The sequence below is a fragment of the Otolemur garnettii genome, unplaced genomic scaffold (genome assembly GCF_000181295.1).
Source record: "Otolemur garnettii isolate 467f Iridium unplaced genomic scaffold, OtoGar3 scaffold00067, whole genome shotgun sequence".
Classification (NCBI taxonomy): Eukaryota; Metazoa; Chordata; class Mammalia; order Primates; family Galagidae; genus Otolemur; species Otolemur garnettii.
Genome location: NW_003852462.1, coordinates 7,445,821 through 7,463,151, shown reverse-complemented (window position 1 = coordinate 7,463,151; position 17,331 = coordinate 7,445,821). Strand labels below are relative to the sequence as shown.

Sequence of the window (17,331 nt, the reverse complement as noted above, 5' to 3'; positions counted from 1 at the left end):
TGTGCGGAAAAGTGTCTGGGGTTTCTAAAGACAGCCTGACCCTCTGCACAGGCAAGGCCAGGCCCAGGCAGGTCTTGGTCCCTCCCTGTGACCCCAGGGGTTGTTAGAGGTCTTCTGCTTCAGTTCCTGTGTTGACCTGAGGTCACATGTGGAGGTGCTAAAGCTCCTCTGAGCAGAGTGGCCACCTTAGCCCAGGAGTACTGGACTCAAGTTCCTGACCGCCATTCTGGCCTGCACAGGTGGGCTGCAACAAGGTGTACACAAGCACGTCGGATGTGATGACTCATGAGAACTTCCACAAGAAGAACACTCAGCTCATCAATGATGGATTCCAGCGTTTCCGAGCCACTGAGGACTGTGGCACAGCTGACTGCCAGTTCTACGGACAGAAGACCACGCACTTCCACTGCAGGTAAGTGGGGCCTGGCTGGAAAGGCTTCCTAGGCTGGAGGAGGGATGGGAGGCAGGAAACTAGGCTAATGGGACAGTTAGGGCTCTACCCCTTCCAGCACAGCAGGGACAGGAGTTGGGGGCTCCTTAGAGGCCCTGCCTTAGTGCATAGCCTGGGTCTTCCATCTAGGGGACTGTCCTTTGCAGGGCCATGGTGGGAGCAGGGCAGGGCCTCTTCTGCACCCCATGAGGCCCCATGACAGGCTCCTGATGTCCCATCCAGGCGCCCCGGCTGCACATTCACCTTTAAGAACAAGTGTGACATTGAGAAGCACAAGAGCTACCACATCAAGGACGATGCCTATGCCAAGGACGGCTTCAAGAAGTTCTACAAGTACGAGGAGTGCAAGTATGAGGGCTGCGTGTACAGCAAGGCCACCAACCACTTCCACTGCATCCGAGCCGGCTGCGGCTTCACCTTCACCTCCACCAGCCAGATGACCTCACACAAGCGCAAACACGAGCGCCGGCACATCCGCTCCTCGGGCGTGCTGGGGCTGCCGCCCTCGCTGCTGGGCTCCAAGGACACAGAGCACGAGGAGTCCAGTAACGATGACCTGGTTGACTTCTCTGCCCTGAGCAGCAAGAACTCCAGCCTGAGCGCCTCCCCCACCAGCCAGCAGTCCTCCGCCTCCCTGGCCACTGCCACCGCCACCACCGAGGCTGTGCCCAGTGCCACCAAGCCTCCCAACAGCAAGATCTCGGGGCTACTGCCCCAGGGCCTGCCAGGCTCCATCCCCCTGGCCCTGGCCCTCTCCAACTCTGGCTTGCCTACCCCTACACCCTACTTCCCCATCCTTGCTGGCCGTGGGAGCACCTCCCTTCCTGTGGGTGCCCCTAGCCTTTTGGGTGCCGTGTCCTCTGGGGCAGCGGCAGCGGCAGCCCCTGACACACCTGCTCTTGTCGCCTCGGGAGCTGGAGACTCCACCCCAGCGGCAGCTGCCTCTGTCCCAGTGCCCCCTGCCTCCATCATGGAGAGGATCTCTGCAAGCAAGGGCCTCATCTCGCCCATGATGGCCAGATTGGCCGCAGCTGCCCTCAAGCCCTCTGCCACCTTTGACCCAGGTGAGCAGGCTGGGCCCTGCCCAGGAATCGAAGACTTGCTGGACCCTGGTAACTCCCTGGCCTCAGGTTTTGGAGCAGAGAACAGGAGTGTTTGGAGAAGGCATCCGTGTAGTCCCTGCATGCAAGCCTCTGGCCTGCCAGCACCCTACCTCTGCCTGGTCTCTCCTTCCATCCTCTTTGTTTATTTGTGGGGCCCCTTGTCCTTGCTTGCTTTCCACGGGGAGTTCTTACTTCTACAATAATCCCTGGTACTGGGCTGCCTGGCATTCTGGGGGCCACACAGGGCCCCTCCCTTCCTATCTGCTTATCCTCCCACTCATGAGTCTGTCCCTGATGAGAGGATGCTCAGTGTCCACAGTATCCTAGGGTCTTCTCCAGCTGACCTGGAGGAGGATGAGTCCAGCCCTGTGGTGAGATGGCCGCACCTCACACATGGATAGCCCCTCAAGGCCCAGGCATACCCTTCCCTGTCTCCCCCCTCAGTGAGTGCTGCCTGGTAGAACTTTCTGGACAATGGAGGCCTTCTATGCTATACTGTCCAGCATAGCAGCCACTAGCCACATGTGGCTATTGAATGCTTGTGACAAACTGGGTTTTAAGTCTAACATAGCCACACCTGGCCAGTGGCTACCATGTTGGACAGTGCAGGGCTGGAGCCACCCGGTCACATCTGCCTCCCTTGGATTCACAGAGGGGGGCAATTAATCCTCCTTCCCGCTCTCTCTATATATAATTTCTTAAATTATTCTTTTTAAATGTTTCTACTGTTTTTCTCTGATTTGGGAGTACTTTTCTATTTTCTTCACTTCTCTCCCTGTCCCCCCATCTGGGCAATTAGTAATCCTTAAACCCCTGAGAAGAGTGCAGTTCTGTCTGGGATGAAGTGCATTCATTCATTCATTCATTCAACAACTGCTGATGCTTGCTGAGGGCAGCTTGCAGGGTGCTTGTTGAGAGCCAGGCAGGGAGCAGGTGCTGGGGACGCAGCAGGCAAGACATGAGACAGGCCAAAGTTCTGCCCTGTGGAGCTGATAGAACAGTGGGGGTGGTCTGTCCCTGCCCCCCCCCCGCCCAGTGCATAGCTAGGGAGTGGTGCAGTCCAGACTCAGCCCTCAGCATTCTGGCCCCTGGGCCCAGATGCTGTGCTCCTGCAGCCCCGCTGGGTTCTGCCTGGACCTCGCAGAGAGCTGCCAGTGCTTGGTGGGGATGCTGGGCCATCTTTTCCTGGGGATCGTTGGCAAGGGACTCCAGAGAGCTGTTGGAATGTGGACTCCTGAGATCTGAAAACTCTGTAGCATGTGGTACCAGTGGGACACTCGTACCAGGTGGCAGTGTGGAGTAACTCACCTTCCGTGCCAGGTGTGGAGGGTCCTACCTGGCCACACCCCTGTAGGCTGGGTCAGAACCCACTCCCGGGCCACCCAGGGTTCAGTGGCCAGACTGTCAAATACTTTGTTCATTCTCTAGAAAAACCTCCTTCTCCCAGAAGAAAGGTCAAGGGAAGGGGAGGGGCCTTTTCCCTTTATTTTTTAATAAAATGCCACTTGCAGTCTGTGAAGCAGCTCTCTGTCAGCTGGAGCGCCTTGGGGCAAATTAATATTTCAGTCACTGGGGGATTGTGGAGGAAGCTGGTGGACACGGCCCTGTCAGCGGCTTCTCTTGGCCCTGGCCTGCCTGGTTGCCTGCAGCCTTACCCACCCAGCTCCCACCAGGACCCAGCCCGCCGGCCGGGGCGGGCCTGTGTCCCTGCACTGGACAGCTTGACGGGCGAGGTCACACCGCTTGAACCGCTCTGATTGGCTGTCAGCTCCCATTGCCCTGACACAGCAGATGCCCTTCCCGGGCATGCTCAGTGCTCCGGCCGTCGCCCGGCAACCGTGGGCCAGGGACCTGTGGAGGGGCCGCTCCCAGTCCAGATCTGCCACTTTCCCTCAGCATTAACAGAGTCTTTAATAAAAGCCTAAGCGGCAGCCCCACAAATTGACTATGACAGTTGGTAGAGCAAATGAAGGTCCCCCACCCCCACACCAGCCCCCTCCCCACTCTCCCGCCCTTCTCCTCCAGGAGGCCCTGAGCCAGGACAACTTTGACATAATTTTGCAATAATTATCACTTGAAGAATTGCCACATAGGGGCAAGCGTCGAAAGCGATCACGTCAGTGAGGAGAATCGCTGACCAGCAGAGGGGCCTCCCTGGGTCCTGGCCCACCCGGCCTGCTGCCCTCCCTCCAGGGGGGTGCTGTGGTCTGTGCCCATGTGCAGCTTTCAGCCCCTCTGACCCATCTTCCATCCCCTCCCCTGTAGGAAGCGGGCAGCAGGTCACCCCTGTCAGGTTCCCCCTGACGCAGGTGAAGCAGGAGGCTGGTGAGAATGCTGGTGCCCCTGGCCCCCACGAGGCTTCCCAAGACCGCAGTCTAGACCTGACTGTGAAGGAGCCCAGGTGAGGCAGGCAACAGATTCCTGCAGGAGCCAGCCTCCTGGGGACAGCACCCCTGCACTGGAGCCCAGAGGGGACCCCTGTAGGAGCTAGCTTCCTGGGGACAGCTCCCTAGTGGTGGAGCCCAGAAGGGACCTCTGCAGCAGCCAGGCCCCTGGGGACAGTACCCCCACACTGGAGCCCAGAGGGGATCCCTGCAAGAGCCAGCCCCTGGGGACAGCATCCCAGCCCTGGAGCCCAGAGGGGACTCCTGCTCAGGAAGCTGTAGCAGGCAAACCTGGAGCCCATGGTTGGGCTGGGTGGGGCCAGCCTCTGGGATCTGTCCCCAGCTGTCTGAGCTCAAGCCCCTTGGTTTGTGTGTTCTAGTAATGAATCAAATGGCCACGAAGTCCCGGCAAATTCATCTCTTTTATCCTCGCTTATGAATAAGGTAAGAACCATCCATCACACGCCTCCCTCTCCCCCACCCAGAGAAATTAAAGCTGTGCTGGGGGGTGGGGGGAATGTGTTTGTTTTTTAATGTTTTGCCTCTAATAAGATGAGTTTGTACCATTTAAATTTTGAGGCCATTTTTCATCGGATATAATTTCAGAGCCACTGCTTACAAATTAATTTAATGAACTGGCTGAAGAAATATATTCCAGCCCCTGACACCTTTTTTTCCCTTCAGAATGAGAGCTCCAAAAGCTTTTCCAGAGCCCTCTAACTTCTTTCACTCTTAGTTATTAATTTTATTTATTTATTTTATATATTTTTGTTTGTTTAAAAAAAGGGGTGGTGGTGGGGAATAAAGTGGGAGCAAAACATCAATTTCCACTTTTCGGGTTGAGTAATGGTCTTGGACGCCTTCCGGAGAGGTCGCTCTGGAATATTTATTTTAAATAATGCAGGGTCTTTGTAAATTATACATCATCTCAAATATATTTTTCCCCTTCACATGATAAATTTGACTACAGCAAGATTAATTTGGTTACTGTACACAAGTGACTGCCGAGGAGGGAGCTGGGCCTGGGCTGGACCCTGCGAGGTGGGGGTCCTGCCTGGCACTTGGCGGGAAGGGGCCTCCTGCTGCCCTGTCCCTCCCCCTCCTCCCCCTGCTGTCCTGCCCTTCTCCCCTCCTCTGGCCACTGCCCTGCACTGCCCCTCCTATAGCGATGCACACTCGCGCCCTCCCGCCCTCAGTGAGCCTGTCATCCCGCTGCGAGTCTCTCCTTCTCTCCCTGCTCCTCCTTTGTGCGCCATCTCTTGTTCTCCAGGAATTCATAGGGGTTCTCCCCATCCCTCCTCCTCCTGCATTTCTTTTGAAAACCTTCTGGCAGGAAAATAACCAGGGAGCCCAAAGTCTGGAGAAAGCTGGGCTGCAGTGTTCGCACCCTGCGCGGCAGCCTCAGTCTGAGTGACGGATGCTAGTGCCTGAGTGGAGTGCAGGAGCTTTGAGGAGGACTCGAAGCAGCTCCTGGCAGGACATGTAGCTGCTGGCTCTCCGTTCAGGGAGGGCTGGAGCCACTCAGGGCCAGCCTGCAGAATCTGCCCAGCTTAGTTGTGCTCCAGTCGGTCCGAGCAGCCCAGAGCTGCTGCCGCTCCCTGAGCAGCCTGTCTTTTGTCCTGAGTCCTCCAGCCCTAAGCTTGCCCTCTGTCCTCACAGATGTCTCAGGGCAATCCCAGTCTCGGCAGCTTGTTGAACATCAAGACAGAACCAGAGGGAAGTCCCGCCATGGAGTCCTCGCCCTTCCTAGGCAAGGCTGTGAAGGCGCTGGTTCAGGAAAAGCTGTCAGAGCCCTGGAAAGTATATCTTCGCAGGTGAGGGGCTTGTTGAAGGTGGGGGCTGGGCCAGGCTGCTGACCATGCCCACCCATCCTGCCCTGCCCTGGCCCTGCCAAATCCCCTGGCTGTGCCTTGACAGCCGGCTCCTCTGGCCAGGTTTGGTACCAAAGACTTCTGTGACGCCCAGTGTGACTTCCTGCACAAGGCCCATTTCCACTGCGTGGTGGAGGAGTGTGGCGCACTCTTCAGCACCCTGGACGGGGCCATCAAGCATGCAAAGTGAGTAGGGGTCTGGGGGACCATTTATCCCAGCATGGCTCTGGATTGGGTGAGTCTGCAGCCTGCATAGTCCTGCATGACTTCCTACCAGGCCACAGAAGCTCAGCTGACTTCTCAGAAGGTGCTGCCTGAAAAAAGGTGGGCTTCCCACCCTCCTTCTCTGAGGCCCTGCCCAGGCCCCACATTGAGGCCCTGAGCAATGGTGGCTGCTCCCCAGGTCCTGACCACAGAGGCAGGGGGAGAGACTTAGTTCTGAACCTGAGGCAGGAACCCTGGGTGAAGGCCATTCCCATTACACCTCAGATTTTCTTTAGGCCTAAAAATAATAAAATTAATTTATAAATCCCATTCAGTTAACAGGCAGCGAGTCCAGCCACCTCCTTATAATCGAACTCAGAACCTGTCAACATTTAAAACTGATCTTCAGGGCTCTCTAGCCCCAGAGCAGGCTGTTCTCCCCATGTGGGCGTCCCCACTGCTAGCCCACAGAAGAGCCTCTGAATCCTGAGAGTCCTCCTTTAAAACCTCGGGGCAGGTTCTGGAGGGAAGGGCTTCAGGAGGCAGGGCCTGCCTGTAACATGCATGCATGTGAGGGAGCTAGAGACAGAGGAAGGGGAAGAGAGGGGCCAGCCAGAGCCCAAGTTCCTCCAGTCCGTCTCTCCTGGTGGGAACCTGGAAGACCTCTGGAGCCTAGTGCTGGGATTAGGCAGGGACACTGGGCCCCTGAAGCTTGGGGTGGGTCCCATGCAGCACCCCTCTCAAGGTGTGCCTAGCCAGGATGGAGGGGCTGGCCTCCCTCCCTGAGAGACCCTCTCATCTCCACAGCTTCCACTTCCGGACGGAGGGGGGAGCAGCAAAAGGAAACACAGAGGCTCCCTTCCCGGCGTCAGCTGCCGAGACCAAACCTTCCACAGCCCCCTCGTCCCCACCAGCACCTCCCGTCACCACGGCCACGGTTTCCTCTCTGGAGGGGCCCACTCCAGGCCTGGCCACTGTGCCCGCCACCCCCACCCTGCTCGCCTGGAAGCAGCTGGCTTCCACCATACCCCAGATGCCTCAGATTCCAGCGTCAGTGCCTCACCTGCCCGCTTCACCCTTGGCAACGACTTCTCTAGAGAACGCCAAGCCCCAGGTCAAACCCGGATTCCTCCAGTTCCAGGAGAAGTGAGTCCCTCGATGAGCTGGGAGTCCCGCGTTCCCCTTGCGTCTCGGGAGTAGGTGCTAGCGAGGCTGCTGAGGAGGCCCTGCTCCTCACCCTGAAGTTAGCACTGGCTGTCCCTTGCCTGTCTGGGACATGGCCATCAGGCAATGTCCTTCTAACCAAAGATGCTGCTGCTCATACCTCACTGCCTATTCCCAAAGCGGCAGCCAGGGTGGGGGAGAAGGTGGAGGTAGCAGCCTCTACTCCAGCTGGGTGGATGGTGATCCTACAAGGGCTGGCCTGGGTGGGCTGGGAGTGGTGGTCCTCAGAGGACATTTCCTGGCCTGACAAGGAAGGCTGCGTCTCCCTCTCGGCCTCTTGGCTGGCCTCCGTGGTGTACACCCATGGCAGAGCGTCTATAGGGCTCATGACGTCACAGACAGGGTGAGGGGGCACCCACATGCACAGGGTCTGAGCTCCCAGGGGTGGAAGGGACCTTTCTCACTGGATGGTGGTGGCTCCTTGCGGCGAGAACGGTGACTTTGTATCATAATGTGTGCGGCTTCCTGTTCTCAATAAAAGTAATAAATTGGATTATTTATACCGCCTGAGTGGCAGCTGTCCTCCCTCTCTGAGCACCTGGGGCTGGGCCCATGGCATGAAAGGGGACCGGCTCTCCTCTCTATCCCTCCCCACCTTCTCTTCCTCCCTTCTCCTCTCCAAAATGGCAGTCCAAATTGCCATGGGTCTGCTGTGCAGCGACCACAGCATGGCCAACCAGAGCAGAAGGCTGAAGCCCCAAGTCCTGCCACACCCCTCTGTAGCCTGTGAGGCAGGGCTCCAGGGCAGGGGCCTAAGGGCAGTTCAGCCATAGGGGTGGCCCAGCATCCCCTCTCCTCTCCCGCCTGCCCCTGCCACTCTGCTGGCTCACAAAGCTGAGTGGGTGGAGGCCCCGGGCTGATCCTGGAGAGCCTCACCAGCTGTGAGCCTGCGCAGGACCTGACACCAGACACATGTTCCCACTTGCTGAGGCCCATGCTGCAGAGCTTCCTGGTAGGGCTGCCCACCCATCTGCAGCCTGTCAGCCAGCCACATCCAAGGCAGTGTCAGTGCCATGCCAGCCAGGGCCTCACTGGCATCCCGTCAGGGCTGGCAGCACCATCCTTATTTTCATATCCAAGAAGTTAATACAGCCATCCTTATCTATAATCCTGAGGTGTAGCTGTGGAAACTACGTGTCCCAGCATGCACTGCTCTGGGCACCCTGCATATTGCAATCCCTGTGCACCATGTATAGCTCCTAAAAGGAGGCAGGAATGCATGCTGGGATCTGTAGTCTCCTGTGGCTGACTTGTCCTGTCCAGCAGGAGAGCAGCCCAGGGGCTGTTCCTCTTGATGGTACCACTGGTGATGGGGGAGCAGACCCCAACACAAGCAAAGTCAGAATGCCGGCACGGAGGGCTTGGGAATGCCAATGACCTTGTGGGCTGTGGTTTCCTTCCAGCGATCCTTGCCTTGCGACGGACTGCAAGTATGCCAACAAGTTCCACTTCCACTGTCTGTTTGGGAACTGCAAGTATGTCTGCAAAACCTCTGGCAAGGCCGAATCCCACTGCCTGGACCACATCAACCCCAACAACAACCTGGTGAACGTGCGAGACCAGTTTGCTTACTACTCCCTGCAGTGTCTCTGTCCCAACCAGGTCAGCACGGTGGGCAAGCGGGGGTGGCACAGGGGAGGTACCGGCCCAGGACAAGTTCCTCCTGGCAGAGGTTCCATTTCTCACACCCTTTTTAAATTGGCCTCCACCAGACTCTGGAAAGAACACTGTCTGCCCTTAGGCCCCTGGAGGCCCCTGGGCAGGAGTCCAGATTGGTGCGAAGTTGGTGAGGTCTGTCATTTCAGTCCTAACTCCCAGTGGCAACTCAGTGCTGGGCAGCCACTGTGTCCTTGGCATCATTCTTGCCAATACTGGAACTATCTACGTCCCTTTTCCCCAAAGACCTAGAATTATACAATAGGATAAAGAAGTAGAACTGCCATGCCCAGACAGGAAGGACAGGTTGGATTCACCTTAATGGCCTTACTCTCAAGACCAGAGGAGTCTGAGTCTTCCTCTGGGCTTGCTGAGAAGAGTGCAAGCCTAGATTAGTGATGTCTGCCTAGGTTTGGGCTTGCTGGGAAAATTGCTAGTATAGATCAGTGATGTCTGCTTTGGGCAGGAGATTAGGGAAGGGATGCAAAGTTACCAGGAAAGATGTTTTAGTGAAATGACATGAGAATGGTCTTTATACCATTGTGTTTTCTGATTCTGAGCATGGAAGAGCACATGTGTGCAAAAAGCCTGCCACACCCTACAGGCCTGGGACAGGTAGGAGATCCCAGAAGTTACCTGCCTGTTCTGACCCCTTGTACCTGCCTGCAGCACTGCGAGTTCCGGATGCGAGGGCACTACCACTGCCTCCGGACTGGCTGCTACTTCGTGACCAACATCACCACCAAGCTGCCGTGGCACATAAAGAAGCATGAGAAGGCTGAGCGGCGGGCAGCCAATGGATTCAAGTATTTCACCAAGCGCGAAGAATGTGGCCGGCTAGGTACTTATAGCAGGGCAGGGATTTGCCAGAAGGTGGCAAGACTGAGGCCCTGGCCCCCACGGTCCTGGTAGCCTGGGCCTCTCCTGGTTCTCCCCTCCTTTTCCCACCTCAGGCCTCCTGTCTTTGTTAAAGACAACACAGACATCACAGGCATCACCAGACCTGTGAAACAGCCAAAACCCAAACAATCCAGAAAACAGAGCTGGGGTGACTCAGAGCACTGCCCCTCCACCCCAGGACAAACACCCTGGGACTGCATGGCCAGCATTAAGGGCTTGGCTTAGTGCTTTTTTCCTTTTCTTTTCAAGAGGGTTTGCAGGTAAGTCTTAGGAGTTCAAAATTCCTTACCCGGGGATCTCTTACCATGATCTAAAGTAAGAGGTTTTTGTCCACACCGAGCTCTGGTTTGTTCATTCATTCATTTAATAGTTATTTATTAAGGGACAGCTGTGTGCTACCCTGGTCATGGTTCCAATGTTAGGGGATTAGAGGTGGCAGCTCAGATTTTTTGAGCATCTGCTTTGTGCCGGCCCTGGGCTTGGTGCTGTGCTGGGGGTCTGGCAGGTGGGGAACAAGCAGCTTCACTGTGGGCTAAGCTGGAGCACCTATAGCCTGGGGGACCTAGGAAGGAGGGGACCATGCCTCTGGGAAGTTTGACAACAGATGCCTCAGCCAAAACCTGAGCCCAGCAGGGAGAGGCCAGCCCATCACTGTCATCACTGGCCTGAGCTTACTGAGTTGCCTTGACTCTCGGGCCAGTAGGCAGAGAGCTGAGCCCACCCTCGTGCCTCAGGACAGAACCCTGTTTGTGGGCCTGCAGCTGTGAGGCAGGGATCTCTCAAGGAATAGACTGGAATATGGAGCAAAGTGGGAGCCCATGGGCAAAGCGTGATGTGGCCCTGGTGGTCATGGCAGCAGGGTCTTGGGGGAGCTGGGATGGTGGCTGCTGCAGTCGCACCCTACCATAGGTGAAAGGAAGGGTAAGACACTCAAAGTCAACCGCCAGAAAAGAAAGGAAACAAACCTTTCCTTCAAGTATTAATTCACAAAGGATTCATGGTCGGGGAGAGGGTCGGTAACCATGACAACAGCTGTCAACACTTGGTGGCCTATGCTGTTCCTGAGCTCGGTTTACAGGTGTCCGTGTATTCTGTAGTTGCCATTATTTACTCAACTTCTGGTGTTTTTGGTGGTAGCTGGGGGCAAACAAAGCTGGGGGCTGATACCAGACACCTGGGGAGCCTGGGCACCGTGGCAGCAGGCAGGCCCTCACCTGCCCTGCAATGCCATGCCGGTCCTGCAGCATTTGTGTTCAGCCCCAAGCGAAGTGGGAGGGGGAAGCAGAGGGGCAGGCAGGACTGGTGGCTTGCTGGGAGGTGGCTGACCTAGTGGACAGAATCCATTAGGGTCCCTTGCCCTGGAGCTGTGGGCCCCCCCTCCTGTAAGGGGCAAGGGATGGGGCCAGCCTCTCCATTGTCACATGCCTCTGTACTAGGCCAGGGGGAGCCCCAGAGTTTGGATAGCCCTGGTGGTCTTGGACTGCCTGGACTGTCTGAAAGTGTCACCCCAAGGAGAGTGCCCCATCCCTAGACACCATCTGCCTTGCTGGCCACACTTCCCCCATGTCCAGAACAGTACCCAGCACACACTGGGTACCACCAGCATTGGTGGCCAGGGAGGCTCATGCCAGGTCGGGCTGTGTCCACAGGCTGCAAGTACAACCAAGTGAATAGCCACTTCCACTGTATCCGGGAAGGCTGCCAGTTCTCCTTCCTTCTCAAGCACCAGATGACCTCCCATGCCCGGAAGCACATGCGGAGGATGCTGGGGAAGAACTTTGACCGCGTGCCCCCCTCCCAGGTGAGAGCCCGGGGTGGGCAGGCAGCCCCGACCAGAGTGACCAGAGTACATCGACAGTCCTGTGCTTGCCACCCACCTGTCCCCTGTGGGAAGCGTGGCCCCCAGCCCAATTTCCCATTTCCTTCCAGGGCCCCCCAAGCCTGATGGACACTGAGACAGATGAGTACATGGACTACACAGGCTGCAGCCCAGGTGCTGTGTCCTCTGAGTCGTCCACCATGGACCGAAGCTGCTCCAGCACTCCTGTAGGCAACGAGAGCACTGCAGCAGGTGAGCTGGCGTCCGGGCGGCTTCTGGCTTGGGCCAGGTCCTCCTCCCAAGGACCAGCACCGCTGGGTCCAGCTTGAGACAGAAAGTTCATGGTCAAGCAGCCTCAAAGAGGACAGGCTGGTGTGTGGCAGAGCTGGCTTGGGGCATGTGGGTCATTGAGGCCCTCCCGCCATCCTCCCGCCTCTCTGCACTCTGCCCTTCGCCACAGCTTCCAGAAGAGGACCCAGGCTTGTCCCTGTGAGAGCTACCGAGTAGAGCAGCGCAGACCCCAGCCCCACCCCACACTCCCGGGCCCTGCTGCCCCTGCGGCCTCCCCGCAGCCCCTCCTGGCCTCTCTCTTGCCCCTTCTGTGGCACTTCTCTCTGCTCATCTGCACACACATTCTCACATCATACTTGCTTCTGCCATTGGGTTTCTCATTTTGGTTCTTTTTGTTTGTTTGTTCTTTGTTTTGGTTTCTGTTTTTTTTTTTTTTTTTTCTGCTTTTCTCCACCCTCTCCAGGCTGCCCGGCTCCTCCTCCTCCTCCTCCTCCTCCTGCTGCCACCGGTGATGAGGCTGCCCGCCTGGCCCCGCAGCCCCCACCAACTGCATCCTTCTCGCCGGGTGTGCTCCGGCAGCCCCTCCCCCCCCTCCCATGCCTCTTCTCTCCGTCCTGTTTCTCATACTCTCTGCTCAGTGCCACTCTCGGAGCCAGCCGGGGTCTGGCCCACCCCATCAACAGCCCGCCCAGCTTCCCGCCCATCACTGCCACTCCAACTCCAGTAAAAAGTGACGTCCCCCTAGTTCAGGATGCTGCAGGTAACTTACACGTGCCTTATCACCAGTCTCTGTCACCCTAGCTGACCCTCAAAGCCATGGTCCATGGCTTGACCCCTGCGCCCCTCACAGCCAGGCACTCCTGAGGCAAGAATCTGGCCTCTGTGCCCAGCTCCCCATGGCTCCTGCCCAGCACCAGGCAGGACAGAGTTGCCCCTTCCCAGCAGTCGCTTGGGCCTTAGAGATGGCAGTGCCTGGCCCACTCCCACATCCCTGCCGGATGCCTTGTGGGTCCACTTCCTCAGCCCTGGGCAAGGCAGAGCCTGTCCCTCCTGCTCTCAGGAGTCTGCCTGGGACTTGGCACTAGGGAGAGGCAGAGATGTGCGCCCGAGAGCTTGCTGGTGCCTGGGACCCACAAGGTTCAGGGCTTCCTGATTCTAGCCTGAGCCCCACCCCCAGCTGAGTGGGAAGAAGAAATCTCTGTGCCCCCAAGCAATACTCAGTGGTAGAGGTGCCTCCTCGTCTCTCCCCCATATCTGGTACCCCACAGGGATAGGACCTGCTCACCCCATCCCTTGGGTGTAGACATCACCCAGCTATCTCTTCCTCTAGTTACTGTTGCCTTCCATCCTGATTGGGCAAAGCTGCTGTGTCAGGGCCCAGGAGTTACTACAGGGCCCAGGGCCAAGGGTCCCCACCCTTGTGGGCTTCAGGCCATCAAGAACTCTGTGTCTGGCATGGCCAGACTTTGACTTCAGGGCCACAGCAGCTGCTCCTCACACATCTGAGTGTCAGGGCCTGAGACCATCCCTTGCCCCTACCTGGGTACCCCTTGGTTTCCCTGCATCTGCTCAGGATGGTAACTGGGCCTCTTTCCCTGATGGGCAGGGCAGATGGTGTCCACAGGTTCTGGTGGGCCAAGCCAGTTGGCCCTGTGGGAGAAGCCCAGAGGATGCCCAGCACCTGCTCTGATAGGGCTGGGCCTGAGACTTTCTTTTGTTGTTTTGGGGGTGGAGGACATGTTGGACCAGCTGCCCATGCAGCCAGCTCTGCTCACCTGCAGCTGTAGGGACTACAGGTGCCTCCCAGAAAGGGACAAAGAAGCATAACCTTGCCCCTGGCAGTGGGGCATGCTACGTTCTAGAAGGAGGCTGGGGCCAAGTAGGCATAGATGGGCATCCATCCCTGGCAGAACTGCTCCAGCCCAGGCCTAGGTAGGAGGCCCTGAGCAGAGAGGCAGAGGCATTCAGCCCTCTGAGACCTGCCCCTCAGCAGGGCTGCCCTCTCCCCGCCCACTAGGAGCAGAAAACTCCAACAAGACCTTAAAGAACCTCTGGCACCAAAGAGAAGGTGTTCCTCGGGGCAGGGAGGTACAGCCCCACGCAGCCCTGGGGCACTTGGCACCCCTGTTGTGAGTAGGTAGGTCCCCTGTGCAGACAGGCGGGCAGCCGGGAAACTGGTGAGCCGGCGGGAAGAGGAGCCAGCCTGTCCCTCATTAGAGGCAGGCGTGTGATGGCGTCCTGGCCCCCATCCAACTTGGGTAATTACACTCTGCCGACCTAGATTCCCCCTTCAGCTTCAATTAGCGCCAGGACGCGTCCTTACTTCCTACCCAAACTGGCCAGGAAGCAGCCACCATATCCCCCAAAGCTGGTTGGTCTGCCCCCCTGGGGCAGAAGCCCATGGGTGTCATCTTGCAGACACAAATGACAAGAAGCCTAGGACCACCTACCACTGTCTTGGGGGTGGGGAGGAAGTAGGGTGGGAGTAGGGAGGGTCTCCAGACCTGGGGAGGCTACATTGTCCCTACATGCTGCCCTCTGGCCGCTGGAGCAAGACAGGGGCCCTGACTGGAATGACCCTGGTAATGGTGCCCACATGGGCACTGCCGGGCCTAAGGGAGCACCCCTTCTGCACTGACCTACCCCCCACCTCCACCCTCCAGGGAACACCATCTCCATGCCGACCGCTTCGGGGGCCAAAAAGCGCTTCTGGATTATTGAGGACATGTCGCCATTTGGCAAGAGGCGGAAGACTGCCTCCTCGCGCAAGATGCTGGACGAGGGCATGATGCTGGAGGGCTTCCGGCGCTTCGACCTCTACGAGGACTGCAAGGACGCGGCCTGCCAGTTCTCGCTCAAGGTCACCCACTACCACTGCACGCGCGAGAACTGCGGCTACAAGTTCTGTGGGCGCACCCACATGTACAAGCACGCGCAACACCACGACCGCGTGGACAACCTGGTGCTGGACGACTTCAAGCGCTTCAAGGCCTCGCTCAGCTGCCACTTCGCCGACTGCCCCTTCTCGGGCACCAGCACGCACTTCCACTGCCTGCGCTGCCGCTTCCGCTGCACTGACAGTACCAAGGTCACCGCGCACCGCAAACACCACGGCAAGCAGGACGTGATCAGCGCGGCGGGCTTCCGCCAGTTCAGCTCGAGCGCCGACTGCACAGTGCCCGACTGCAAGTACAAGCTCAAGTGCTCGCACTTCCACTGCACCTACCCGGGCTGCCGCCACACGGTTGTGGGCATGTCGCAAATGGACTCGCACAAGCGCAAGCACGAGAAGCAGGACCGCGGCGAGCCGCTGGCCGAGGGCCCCGTGGCCGGGCCGCCCGTCAGCCTGGACGGCTCGCTCACGCTGGGTGCCGAGCCGGGGGGCTCGCTGCTCTTCCTGCAGACGGCGGCCGCGGGCCTGGGCCTGGCCCTCGGCGACGCGGGCGACCCTGGGCCGCCGGACACCGCCCCTGGGCCGCGGGAGAGCCCCGCCGTGCCCGGTCCGGCCGCCGCCGCCGCCGCGGAGTCGTCGCAGGAGGACGAGGACGAGGAGCTGGAGCTGCCCGAGGAGGATGAGGACGATGACGACGATGAAGACGACGACGACGAGGACGACGACGAGGATGACGATGACGAGGACCTGCGTACCGACTCCGAGGAGTCGCTGCCCGAGGCGGCGGCCGAGGCGGCAGGGACGGGCGCGCGGACCCCGGGCCTGGCGGCCCTGGGCGCCCCCGGCCCCGCGCCCGCCGCCTCACCCTAGTCGCCCCCGGCCCTGCTCGGCCGGGAGGTGGCCACTGCTGTCCCCGATTTTGTAGGAAATGCTATTTATATGTGACACTTCCGTCTGAACAGAGCCCCGCCCGCCCCGCCGGTGCTTCCGGACCCCGAGTCCGTCTCAGGACAGGTGGGGACCCCTTGGTGCTCCGCGGCGCCCGGCTCGCGCAGCTCGGCGGCTGAAGGACAGGCTGCCGGTGGCCCTTTCTAGCTGAAGCGTGGGGGTCTTCAGGGAAACAAGGTGCTCTGCCCCGGGGCCAAGTGGCAGGGGTCCTGGGACGAGATGGCTGGAGCCCCGCCACCGCCACTCGTGCTGAGGACTGGGCCGAGCCGGGGGCCACCGGGACCCCACCCTTGCGGGGATGGGGGCGGGGTCTCGCGTTAGTGCAGCTAAGACCCTCCCCCTGCCCCGGGAGGGGGCAGAAGGCGGCCAGCACGGTTGACACTACAGGGACCGTCGAGGGAATCTCATGGATTAGCCACCAGCGCGGCGCTCCGTGGCCGTGCCCCGGCCCCCATGGCCAGGTCGGGTCTGTGTGGTGACACCGCTGCACCCGAGAGGGGGGGGCCAGGGCCAGGCTTGGCTGCTCTGGTGGTGCAAATAGGAAGGACACGACTGGTTTTGGCTTTAATATTCAGAGTGGAAAAAAGTACCAGAAAGTTGTACAGTATTTTTTCCTGTAAAGGTTATTATTCTACATAGAACAAAAAGGAAAAAAAGCAGGCGTGGGGAGAGTGCAGACCGCCCAGGCCTGAGCTGGAGCTGGGGTTTATCCAGAGGCCTCAGCAGCCTCGAGGCTGGCCTTCTTCATACTGGCACTGACCGGAGCTGCGGGATCCCAACTTTTAACTTGAATTTTGTAGAGACAAGAAAAACGGACTATTATTGTTGATACAAGTTTGTAGTTAATTTAACATTTGAGTTTTTCTCTATTGGTTATGCGTGTGGCTTTATAGGGCTTTTTTTTTTTCCTAGTTTGTTTTAAAATTTTGTTTGGGATGCTTCTTTGGTGGTGCAGCCCACCTAGAATTGGTTCCTTTTTCAAAACATCCCCCTTTCTGGAGATGATGAGCACAGTGCAGGGCCTCACCTGGTGGGCACACACCTGGCCAGTGGCTCTGAGATCCCTGGGCCAAGGGCTGGTCTGGTCCCTGGTGAGGGCAGGTGGCCTAGGGCCTCTTTTGTCCACCTTCTCTACTCTGGGCCAGCCAGTGTCAGGTCAGAGCAGGCCACAGGGAAAGGATAGGCCCAGCAGTGGATGGATTGGGGGGCTGGAGGTTGTCACCCAGAAGCCCACTCCCTAAAAGTCTCCAAGGGGGACCTGACCTATCGGGGGGGGGCAGTAGTTTACTTTTTCTTTCCCCTTTCTGTCCTCTTGGCTGCCCACAGCCAGAGCGCCAGGACCACCTGAACTGGACAGGGAGCTGGGAGGGAGGAGTGGTCAGACAGAGTATCCCTGAGTCACCGGGAAATGAGTTGTTTTCTATACAGCTCCCACCAGAGCCCCCAACTGTGGGTACCACGTGCTGGTGTGGAGCATCTGCCCAGACTGACCCGCCACAGAACCATGGGGGGTGGCGGTTGTAAAGGAAAACACACATACACACATACACACTTTTCAATGTAGCAAAATCAAACAAAAAAAAAAAA

At 58.3% G+C, this 17,331-nt stretch overlaps 1 protein-coding gene and 1 pseudogene across 2 annotated transcripts in view; both read left to right on the top strand.

Annotated features, from left to right (window-relative positions):
- CASZ1 (castor zinc finger 1) overlaps positions 1 to 15,666 on the top strand; it is a 145,228-nt gene extending 129,562 nt beyond the window's left edge. Inside the window, exons 8-19 of one of the 2 annotated variants that reach the window (XM_003793341.2) lie at positions 240 to 412; positions 674 to 1,515; positions 3,820 to 3,955; positions 4,319 to 4,382; positions 5,598 to 5,752; positions 5,873 to 5,995; positions 6,821 to 7,159; positions 8,641 to 8,839; positions 9,563 to 9,734; positions 11,443 to 11,594; positions 11,723 to 11,864; positions 14,567 to 15,666. In XM_003793341.2, the coding sequence (XP_003793389.1) occupies positions 240 to 412; positions 674 to 1,515; positions 3,820 to 3,955; positions 4,319 to 4,382; positions 5,598 to 5,752; positions 5,873 to 5,995; positions 6,821 to 7,159; positions 8,641 to 8,839; positions 9,563 to 9,734; positions 11,443 to 11,594; positions 11,723 to 11,864; positions 14,567 to 15,666 (3,597 nt within the window). Of the gene's footprint in view, positions 1 to 239; positions 413 to 673; positions 1,516 to 3,819; positions 3,956 to 4,318; positions 4,383 to 5,597; positions 5,753 to 5,872; positions 5,996 to 6,820; positions 7,738 to 8,640; positions 8,840 to 9,562; positions 9,735 to 11,442; positions 11,595 to 11,722; positions 11,865 to 14,566 lie in introns of those variants that run through there. The other variant, XM_012807353.1, reaches the window with a different exon arrangement.
- Positions 15,667 to 16,649: 983 nt separating this feature from the next.
- LOC111726472 overlaps positions 16,650 to 17,331 on the top strand; it is a 1,748-nt pseudogene continuing 1,066 nt past the window's right edge.